The 11,396-nt window shown below is 45.0% G+C and overlaps 1 protein-coding gene across 1 annotated transcript; it reads left to right on the forward strand.

Annotated features, from left to right (window-relative positions):
- The first annotated feature begins 4,314 nt into the window (after positions 1-4,314).
- On the forward strand, positions 4,315-6,262 carry LOC138993923 (C-C motif chemokine 3-like). Its single transcript, XM_070393420.1, has 3 exons — positions 4,315-4,540; positions 5,251-5,365; positions 5,769-6,262. Exons 1-3 carry the CDS (start codon positions 4,465-4,467, stop codon positions 5,857-5,859), a joined length of 282 nt encoding a protein of 93 aa, XP_070249521.1. The 5' UTR covers positions 4,315-4,464; the 3' UTR covers positions 5,860-6,262.
- The last annotated feature ends 5,134 nt before the right edge of the window (positions 6,263-11,396 follow it).

The following is an 11,396-nucleotide window of genomic DNA, read 5'->3' on the forward strand; positions in this document are numbered from 1 at the left end:
TGCAGAAGAGAAGCAGGGACAGGGAGAAGGATCTAATCCAATGCCCAGATGTATGCCTTTATCTACTGTACACGTACAAAGAAATGGCCAGAGGAGCATGACAAGGACTCAAGATTGAAAAGCAGAGGGAGGGGACTGCATAGAGACATTGTCCCTCTAGGATGCTAGAAAGGGGCGCAGGGCATTGTTTCTACCTACAAGAAAGGTGGAGCCACGCCTGCTGCAACCTGACTCCGGGCCACACCTGAAAAAAGGAGGCTGAGGCTGGACCAAACAGGAGCATCAATATTAGTGAACCCGTCCTAACCGGTTTGGCTCAGTGGATAGAGTGTCGGCCTGTGGACTAAAGGGTCCCGGGTTCAATTCCAGTTAAGGGCATGTACCTTGGTTTTGGGCACATCCCCAGTAGCGGGTGTGCAGGAGGCAGCTGATTGATGTTTCTAACTCTCTATCCCTCTCCCTTCCTCTCTGTGAAAAATCAATAAAATATATTAAAAATATATAAAATAAAAATGTTTTTTAAAAAAATATTAGTGAACCCATCCATGGAGCCCCCAGTGTCAAAGGGAGAGAGCTGAGATTGACACCTGGGGAAGTGCAACTTTAGGGCCAGAAACAGAAAGGGAACCAACCCAGCAGGGCCAGGGCTTGGGAAGCAATGAGGACAAGGCAGTGATGTTGCAGAACATGAATTGCTCAGCCAGAATTCCCTGCACTCAAGGCTGGGGTGTTCTGCTGGACTGAGATGGGGCCTCAAAGAGGCTGGAATGAGCCAGGAATCTAGGGCACAGATCAAGCCCCTCCATGCTGAGGACCCACCGTGTTGGCGGCTGGCTACTTTCTGCCACCGCTGCCTAAGAGACCTTGGTTGATCCCCCAAAGATCAACACCTTGACTCCATGGCTTTTCTGGCCTTTCCTTCTTCTTAGTATTTCAATTCCACAGTGGGACTAGGACATAACACATACTGTTAATTAAATCAGTGATTTGTTCATTCATTCACCCAATTTTTATTAAGCTCCACTACGTGCCAGGCGTTGTGGTTATCACTGGAGATACACTGCTAAACGATGCAGACAGTGAAATATAAAACTGACCAATTCTATCTGCGTGATCCGGCCCTAATCATTTCACCTGGGAACATCAATTTTCCACCTAGGAAATTTCTAAGACCCTTCGCAATCAACTCAACCATCCCAAGGCTCCCTCACATTATTCAGTCAACACATGCAGAGTAAAAACACACTTGCATACAAGTATGTTATTTTCCAATTTGAGTAAAAAACAACCACCATAAGACAAAAGGCTATTTCCTAGTTTTAGGACTGATAGGGAAAAATCTTACACATATAATTACTAAGATAGAATTTTATATTCAATAAGTCACCTTTATTAAAATAAACAAAATTATAAGAAATAGAGACTATGTCAGAAAATTCATCATGTTATAATTATCATGTGCTAGGATTTGGTTTAAATCTACTAACAAGACATGGTATGAATTTGGTTTGAAATCAACAGGACATGGTCTAAATTTTTTGAAGAGAAAATTACATAAATAATGCACATAATGCAACACGGTAAGTGCTGTAATCATGGAACAGATAACAGAGTCCATTATCAGAAAGTGGCTGATTCAGCATTTTCCATTTCCTTTTTCTTGTCCTGCCCAACTCATAGAAACTAGCTCTCATACACTGAATCACAAGTATGAAGGGGGTTTCCCCCAAGAAGTAAAGGAGGGAACACAATTCAGGATATCAACTGGACAGAGGATGTGGGTGAGGAGGAGGCATTGTCTGTGATCTAGAATTTCCAATGAAACAAGTGATAGACTCAGTTTTCCGGAACTGACAGTAACAAGGGATGACACCTGGATGCTAAAGCCTCAGTGAAACCGGCCATTGTCCTGATCTTGTCTTTGCTTCACCTCCTTCAAGACCAGCATTAGCAATCACAGGGATGGGACAGAAACATAGCCCACATGTTTCAGAGAAGGAACTCGACAGACACAGGAAGGACAGAATTCCTAAGGTGTGGTCTCACTTTGCTTATGTTTGTTTCCTCCATTGTTCTAGCCCCTTTGGGGGAATTCTACACCCTCGGATATGGCCCCAATTTAGCTCCATCATCCATATTTGCTCCCCCAGTGTGCAGCGACACCGACAGCAATTTTACACCTGTGACTGCATCAGCTGGACCCCTGCACATCCCCATCCATGTATGTTCAAATCCTGGGCAGCGTTCAAGACCCAACCAAAATCCCATCCCTTTCAAGAAGCCTTCCTCAGCCCTCCAAAGGGAGGTCATTGCTTCCTCCCCCTCCTTTATTTCCCCCCAGGAATCTTAGCACTTTCTTCTAAGTGCTGTGGTTACCTGTTTATATATATTCCGCCCCTCCTAGTAGACCAGGGGCATCTAGAGGACAAAGGTCATTAAGAAGAACTAAATCTGTTTCTCATTATAAAATGTCACTTATGCCTATTCATTATGTAACAATAAAATAATAAAGAATGGAGAAGGAAAAACCATACAGACCTGAGAAAGTAGGCCCTTTCACACCACTGACATTATGAATCAAAAAGAATAAAAACAGAAAACTGCTTTGAATTTGGCATTATTTATGTAAATATTATACAGGTTCCTTAAAATAGTTCAGAGACATGGAAATCAACACTTCATTTTAGCAAAGGCCCTTGGACAGAAACTTGGTATATTTCTCTCAAATTAAAATTAAATAATCGACAACAACCTACTTTCCAACCAGGGTTGCTGTAAATGTTTTAAAACAAAATGTGTTTGTAAATTGGTGAGCCGACTAGGAAGGTCAAACATGTTCACGTTAAAAAATTGAGAAAATACCCAGCTGGCGTGGCTCAGTGGTTGTGTGTCGATCTATGAGCCAGAAGATCACGGTTCAATTCCCAGCCAAGGCACATGCCTGGATTGTGGGCTGAGTCCCCAAGTGTGGGGTCTGCAGGAGGCAGCTGATCAATGATTCTCTTTCATCATTGTTTTTAATCTCTCTCTCCCTCTCCCTTCCTCTCTGAAATCAATAAATATAAATTTTTAAAAAATGAGGAAACTGCAGAAATAGAGAAAAATAAGAAAAATAGCCATCCATAGATCTTTCACACATACATATAAGTACTATTGCAGCATTGGGGCATTTACTTCCAATGCTTTTTATTTTTTCTTGCCTAGCATATGTATATGGTTATAATATTTGTCATTATGTGTGTATGTATTTGTATAATTCTTCATCTTGTACAATTTGTATAATTTTTCATCTTACATTTCTCCCCATCTTACATTTTTTAATATATTTTTATTTATTTCAGCGAGGAAGGGAGGGGGAGAAAGAGACAGAAACATCAATGATGACAGAGAATCATTGATCGGCTGCCTCTTGCATGCTCCACACTGGGGACCGAGCCTGCAACCCGGGCATGTGCCTTTGACTGGAATTGAACCCAGGACCCTTTAGTCCATAGGCTGATGCTCTTTACACTGAGCCAAACCAGCCAGTGCTCATCTTACATTTTTGTAACGGATATTATTCTACTATACTCCATTCAGATTAAGGGCTTAATAATAAGCAAGCCAGTGGATGTGCCATATTTTACTTTATCATTTCTGATAGAGGAACACTTGGGTCTCCTTATTTTGGAGCTATAAATGATGCTGGGTCAAATATATGTTCATGTTGGAAGATGCTTTCTTATTTGGGTTGGTTTCTTTAGAACTCTTTCCTAGAAATGTGTTCAAGTTACCAGGTATAAATATTTTTAGGCTCCTGACATATTAACACCCACATCTAATGTTTCTTTATGATCCTCAACTAGTATTTAACCCAGTGACCCTAGTCATTCAATGACTGTTAGATGAGTGGACGAATGACAGAACCATGACCTCATCCTTCCTAGTCCCCTAGCAGGGACTCCTTACTTCCGTTTCTTACATCCAGTCGAGGCTGTGCCACCCTCCACAACATCATCACATCTACCCCATCTGAGTGGTTAGGGCAGCTGGGGAAGCACAGACGTTTCAGCCCCGTGGGTTGGACGGGGCTGGAGAGTTCATGTATAGGTTCTATGGAAAGGGACCGGCTAAGAATAGCCCGGAGTCAAGACACACTTCTCTCCTCCTGCTCTCGGGGGAAACCATTTCCTCACAAGAAACCAGAACAAGTCACGAGTTGTGGGCTCAGACTTACAGCTCAGAGAAGCTATTCTTGGATATCCTGTACCCCCGTGGTCACCCAGGACCCTGAGTTGTGCAACACTCAGCCTATGCTTAAAAATTTCCCACCTCACCCCGGGATTCCATTTCCTCATCCACAGGGCTGCCTATAAAGAGCAGGGGAGATGGCTTCACAAAGCAGAAGGACGCAGCCAGCAGTGAGTGCCTGATCCCATCTCTGCTCTCCTGACAAGCGAGCTCACAGTTCATCTGCTCAGCATCATGAAGGTCTCCGGGGCTGCCCTGGCCGTCCTCCTCTGCACCATGGCCCTCTGCAGCCAGGTCTTGTCTGCACCAGGTGAGTCTGAGCTGCTGCAGTGGGTATCCCTGCTCTCTGGCCACGGTCAGACCACAACCATCTTTTTTTGTGGTCTTGAGAGCCTCCAAGAGAAAACAGAGAACTTCTTAAAGGACCATAAAGCATCGTTGCTTTTTTTCTGCAAGACTTGTATTTTCATTCAAAGGGTGTTAACTAGCCTTGTCCCCATATCTGAGAGCCAGGGTCGGGTAGGGGAGCAATAGTCCCATTTTACAGATGGCAAAGTAGAGACCTAAGCAAGTGAGTTCACCAGAGACAGAATCCAAGTCTTGTTACTGCCCGGTGGTGTTATTCTGCAGCTAACCCATTCTAGGTCCCCCAAGAGCTCTTTCCTTGGATGTCACAGGAGATATGTCCAAGGTTTCTCTCTTGCTGGGGTATGGCTTCTTGAATCAGACAGGATTGCCTGAAGGGAGATGAGATTACAGAACAGTCTGCTTGGATGTCTGGATCACAAAAAGAAAGACAGTACCCACAATGAAGACTCAAAGAGAACGAGGATACATTCAGAAGCAAGGGCAGAGACAGGGATTCTTCTAAACAAAAATGCCCAGAGCCTTCTAGTGACCTTGTCTCCCAGCCCACGCCCTGAGCAAGGCTGTCTTCCTCACCCTCTCAGGGATTAGCTCTCAGATCTTGCCTTTGCTCCTGAACTGTGACTCAGGCTCATTCTGTCCCTTCCTCTACAGTTGGTGCTGACACCCCGACCGCCTGCTGCTTCACCTATGCGCCTCGGCAGATTCCACGTACATACATCGTCGACTATTTTGAGACCAGCAGCCAGTGTTCCAAGCCTGGTGTCATGTAAGTGCCAGTCTTCCTGCCCATCCCTGGGGAGATAGAGAGGATGTGGGGGGGGGGGGCAGTGCCCAGGGGCACAGAAGGGCCCCGTCCTCCAGGAGATCCTATCAACTATGCAGGACCCAGGTCGCTGAGATGTGGCCTGGCCTGGCCAGGGGCTTGCAGAGTCAGGGCAGGGGCTGGCCCAGCCCAGAGGGAAGGGAGGGGAAGAGGGGGCTGCAGCAGGATCCTCTGAGGGGCTCCCTGAGTCAGTGGGAAGAGCTCTCTGGATTGAGATAGGTGGAGGGTCCCTGAGAGAGCAAGGAGGCCCTGAGCTGCCCAGCACAGAGTGGGGTGGAGGGCCACGGCGGAGCCAGGGTTCACCTGCTGGACTCCCCAGTGTGTAACCCTCCATTCCTCTCCACAGCTTCCAAACCAGAAGAGGCCGGCAGGTCTGTGCCAACCCCAGTGAGGACTGGGTCCAGGAATACGTCGCCGACCTGGAGCTGAACGCCTGAGTGGCCTGGCAGCTTTGAGGAACCCAATGACCTCAGTGGACCAACAGGAGACAGGGGTCTGAGCCTTGGAAACACCCCTGTCACCTCCACAGCTACCTCTCCTGTGGGCTGGTTGTTGCCAACACCCACACTCTGGGACTCTTCCTAACTTAAATTTCAGCTTATTTATACTATTTAATTTTTGTAATTTATTTTGAACATCATGCTGTGTTTGGGACTATTTGCTCCAAGAGATCTCGGGATACCTTCTTCACCACCCTCCCCTCCCCCTTCACTTGCACTGTGATTGGTAACAATTGAGCAACTGCCATCAGTTTGTTCTGGGCAGAGGTGGCGCCAAAGCCACCAGACTGACATATATGTATTAAACGTTTCTGCTCGGTGCTGTGTTCAGCATGGAGAAATAATAAAGATGCTCTTTTAAAAAAATAAACTGGTACTAAGTTTGGTTTTGTTGATCTGGCAAATCAGAACCACTGGTTGAAAGGAGTAATAGGCAAAGAATAGAAAGATGCGAAATGGAGGGAAATTGGGAGAGATGGAAGGGGGCTACCACAGAGACACTCTGCTTGACACTGAAGCTACGTTTCCAGAACATTGAAATTATGAATATTTTATAAATCAATTCATACTGTACATGTGCTAGGGGAATTCACACTCGAATGGATACCGTTAAAAAGGGTATTCATAGTACGTAGTTATGATAAATCACTTTCTTAATAACAATGACTAACATATTTGAGACTTACTCTAGGCTCAGTACTTTCATTGCAGTGTCTATTTAAGCTTCACAATGAGATAATATAGCTTACTGACAGAAGAGTAAACTGGGGCTAGGGCTCAGAGAGGTTAAGCAACTTGGCCAAGATCACACAGCAAATGGTACAATTGATTCCTGAACTAGACTTTGCTATAACTACAAACTATGATCTTAACCAGTAGCCAAGTTATTTCCCAAATGCAATCCACCTATATTCAATCACAAGCAATGATTGTGGTTTTTTAATCTTTATTGTTGAAAGTATTACGAATGTTCCCTCCCCGCCCCCATTGACCCCCTCCACCCACGCTTGCCACCTGCCCAGGCCTTCTCCACCCTATTGTCTACGTCCAAGGGTTATGCATATTTGCATACAAGGTCTTTGGTTGATTACTTCCCATGCATCTACCTTCCCCACCTTCCCTCCAAGATCCCACACTCTGTTTCATGAACAATGATCGTTTAAAACACTCATATCAGAATTTTTAGATGGACCTGAAAATGTGTATTTCTACCAAGCTTATCGGGCTTTCCTCATGCATGTTAACAGCTGAGAATCACGGAAATAAGTCAAATAGGATTTACCACTCTTCCAAATGCGGTGCATACCTGCATATGGTAACAGGTATATTGTACCTTCTTTTCTTTGAGCCCATGCTCCACAAAATGAATGGCTAATGTTAAAGGGAAAGCTAGCCAGTCTACATGTGGAGCAGGATTCTGTTTCTATGTTAACTGAGAAAGCTGAGTTATTTAATAGATGGATTGCCTGAGTTATAGTTATAACTATAAGAAATGTACACTGAGCTAGGGTCCTTTTTGCCAAAGAAGGAGAAATCCAAAAGAGTTGTGGGAAAACAAACATGTATTAATTTTTATGAGCCATGATTATTTCATTTTGTTTAAAATAATCTAATTTTAATACCCAAATGAGTTTAGAATTATAGTGGTCAAACTCTTTTTAAATATATATATATTTTATTGATTTTTTACAGAGAGGAAGATAGAGGGATAGAGAGTTAGAAACATCGATGAGAGAGAAATATCGATCGGCTGTTTCCTGCACACCTCCTACTGGGGATGTGCCCACAACCAAGGTACATGCCCTTGACCAGAATTGAACCTGGGACCTTTCAGTCCGCAGGCTGACGCTCTATCCACTGAGCCAAACCAGCTAGGGATAGTCAAACTCTTTAGAGTACAATTAAACACTCTTATTAAGCAAACATTAAAATGCACATACTATCTGACATAGGTATCATTGGCCTTGATTCCATCTCTAGGAATCTATTTTGTAGCAACATTATCAAAGGATGGGAATATATAGGCACTAGGATATTCTTTGCAGCATGGTTTATAAACAGCAAGCAAATGGAAACATCCATCAGTGAAGGATTAAGGCAGTAGAGCAGCGGTTCTCAACCTGTGGGTCTCGACCCCTTTGGCAGTCGAACGACCCTTTCACAGGGGCCGCCTAAGACCAGCCTGCATATCAGATATTTACATTACGATTCATAACAGTAGCAAAATTACAGTTATGAAGTAGCAACGAACATAATTTTATGGTTGGGTCACAACACGAGGAACTGTATTAAAGGGCCAGAAGGTTGAGAACCACTGGAGTAGAGGATTGAGATGCCCACCAATGGAATATTTTGCAGTCAGTAAGAAGGATAACACACATTTATGCCTATGGCAAGTGTCCATAATGGTATGTACAAAAGGTATATATGTTAGCGTCTAATATATGTGTACACACTCTACATATATGCTACAAAAATGTATCTATAAAATGCTATTATTTTTATTTTTAAAGCCATATCTACATATATATTTGCAAAGGCAAATATTTGTAAAGATACATTTCCATTAGCTAACCGATTTCTTAGAGGAAATGGGAATAACCCATTTTTTAGGAATGGGTATTTTTAGGAACGGCTACTTTTCCTTTTTATTTTCTGCACTTTTTTTTAATTTTTATTTATTTTTCAGTGAGCATGAACTGCTTACCCCTCTGGTCTCATCTTACCCCACTCTTTGATGGGTGATATTCTAATCCATTGGAACCATTTTCTGGTTGGGAGTCTGAGCTGACACAGGGAAGACAGAGCTTGGCTAGTCCTAACAGTCTGTCTGCCACAATGGCTTTTACATAATAAGGACAATGCAACAAAGGAGTCCTTTTGGCCAAGACGTTCGCATCATACACATACACACAGAGGGTCCTCCCAAGCAACATTTTACAATTCCCTCCCATTATGAGGGCCCTGTTCCCCTAACACCGTGGTCGGCAAACTGCAGCTCTCCAGCCACATGTGGCTCTTTGGCCCCTTGAGTGTGGCTCTTCCACAAAATACCACACTCGGGCGCGCACGTACAGTGCGACTGAAACTTCCTAGCCCATGTGCATAAGCTGGTATTTTGTGGAAGAGCCACACTCAAGGGGCAAAAGAGCCGCAGTTTGCCGACCACTGTCCTAATGCCATCACCATCCACACCTGCGGTAAGTGTGAAGGCACGATCAGGAAAATGGGAGGAACAGCCTTGGTCTCCAAAGAAACAGTGAAGGTGTCCCCATTTCTTGTTGGCTTCCAGCACCGGGGGACAAACAAAACCTGCTCATTTACACTAAACTGTTCCGCAAGGTCCAGCAACCCAAAGCCAAACAAGAAGCTTAACCAGCTCAACATCCCTTAAATACAAGTGTTGTGAACAGAGTAATAGAACAAAGACCCCTGTGAGGAAAAAGGGAGAATGGGGATTGCATTGTTAAGCAGGGTAAAGAGGCTTTCAGAGTCTGAGATGTGACTGAGATCCTTGGTCAGCCTCCTGGTTGACCTCCCTGGGGAATGCCCACCATGGACACATGCACGTGCTGGGGAAGAGCCCTTCTCTGGGGGCTGCCCACCTCCTGTCCGTGTGAGGAAGGAGCCTGGGGTTTGCCCGGGGTGTTGAGCAATCAATGGCCATTTTGGGCTGGTCTTGTGGTTTCTTTGGCAATGCAACACACTTCTAATAATAGCAGGTTTCTGGTTGTTCTTTCTGTCAATTCTATGGGCTAGACAACCAGAAACAAAGAGCTTGTCCAATTATACATCTTGCATTTTAACTGGGGTCTGGAATGTGTGCTTCCTAGCAAAGGCCTCAATACTACAGTCACCCCTACATCCCTACCTCCCAGGCCTCTGGTGAGAGACCTCCGCTTCCATCTTGGCCCCTGCACAGGTGGGGCAATGTGCAGAAGTGATAATCCTCACCCGGGGATATTTTTTCCATTGATTTTAGAGTGAGAGTGGAAGGAAGGGGGAGAAACATCGATGTGAGAGATACATCAATTGGTTGCCTCCTGCACAGGCCCCAACTAGGGCCTGGGATCGAGCCTGCAACTAAGGTACGTGCCCTTGACTGGAATAGAACCTGGGACCCTTCAGCCAATGCTCTAACCTCTGAGCCAAACCGGGTAGGGCCCAGCACAATTATTTATGTACCTTCACAAGAAGGGAAGACAAATATTTCCTACGAGAGGGCGGGAGGGGGAGTTAGGGCCACAGTGGGACTCTGTTGTTTTGTGTGTTTTTTTCCCTGTTATGCCTCCCACCTCCCACTCTGCTTGTCCTACCTTTAGCTTGCAGTAGAAATTTCTGCATATGTAGCCCTTCTAGACTCCAGATGATGGCGACAGTCAACAGGTTGGGAAGGCCTTCCTTGGCAAAGCTGACTGTTTTTCCTTTCCCGATTTCAGATGAGCCCATTTCAATGTAGCCTCCATCTTCCTGGTGAATGCAGGAAGTAGCTATTACATTCCAATATACAGAATCTTACCTATCAAATTCTTTAATGTTGCAGCCTTAGTGTTTGACACAGGACCTTAGCACCCACCATACGACAGACCACAGTTCAACCCGCAGCAGCAGCAGCAGCATCATGTGAGAGTGGTTCTCCAAGGTGGTGCCCAGACCACAGCACCTGAGAACTCATTAGAAATGCAAATTCCGAGCCCTCCTCTGGAAGGCGGAGCACAGCAATCCGGGTTTTAACAAATCTCCAGGTAATTCCCATGCACAACAAGTTTAAAACCCACTTCCATTTAACAATGGTGCTCACCAAATTCCCTCCTACTTTTTCTGATCAGCCAATCCCAGACTTCAGTCTGGGCTGTTACATTTTTTTAAAAATTGATTTCAGAGAGGAAGGGAGGAGGGAGAGATAGAAACATCAATAATGAGAATCATTTATCGGTTGCCTCCTGCATGCCCTGCACTGGGGATCGAGGCATGTGCTCTTGACTGGAATCGAACCCAGGCCCTTCAGTCCGCAGGCTGACGCCCTATCTACTGAGCCAAACCAGCTGGGGTGAGCTATTACTTTTAACTGACCCTGTATCTCCACACAGATACAGGACTCTATTTCTCAGGATGCTGGAAGTTTCAAGGAGGAAAACAAGCAAACAAACCTAACTCAAAGAGGCTTGAATACATGAACCTGTGGCTCCAAGACTGAAGGGTACAGGCAAGGCCCACGGGCCCTGTTTTCTTCTCTTTCTGATCCCTCTTCCATGTGAGAATGCCAAGGGCTTCCAGTACCTTCCAGTGCTCCATGAATCCTTCATTTTCTTCAGGGAACAGAGAGGCTGTGTCCCATTGAAAAATATCACTAGGTTCTCTTGGATTTGACTGACTTAAGGTCAGAATCCCAATTCCTAACCATTCACCGTGGCTGTGGGGAGGGTTTCACTGATTTGCTTCCAGTGGTTCTCAACCTTCCTAATGCCGCGACC

Source organism: Myotis yumanensis, unplaced genomic scaffold, assembly GCF_028538775.1.
Source record: "Myotis yumanensis isolate MYYU_CA2020_CCGP unplaced genomic scaffold, mMyoYum1.0.hap1 SCAF_16, whole genome shotgun sequence".
Taxonomy (NCBI): Eukaryota; Metazoa; Chordata; class Mammalia; order Chiroptera; family Vespertilionidae; genus Myotis; species Myotis yumanensis.

Excerpts from the sequence above, each read along its gene's own strand:
- LOC138993923 (XM_070393420.1), top strand. The coding sequence starts at position 4,465 with ATGAAGGTCTCCGGGGCTGCCCTGGCCGTCCTCCTCTGCACCATGGCC. Across the intron at positions 4,541-5,250 it reads CCAGGTCTTGTCTGCACCAG|TTGGTGCTGACACCCCGACC; the intron begins GTGAGTCTGAGC and ends CTTCCTCTACAG. Across the intron at positions 5,366-5,768 it reads TGTTCCAAGCCTGGTGTCAT|CTTCCAAACCAGAAGAGGCC; the intron begins GTAAGTGCCAGT and ends TCCTCTCCACAG.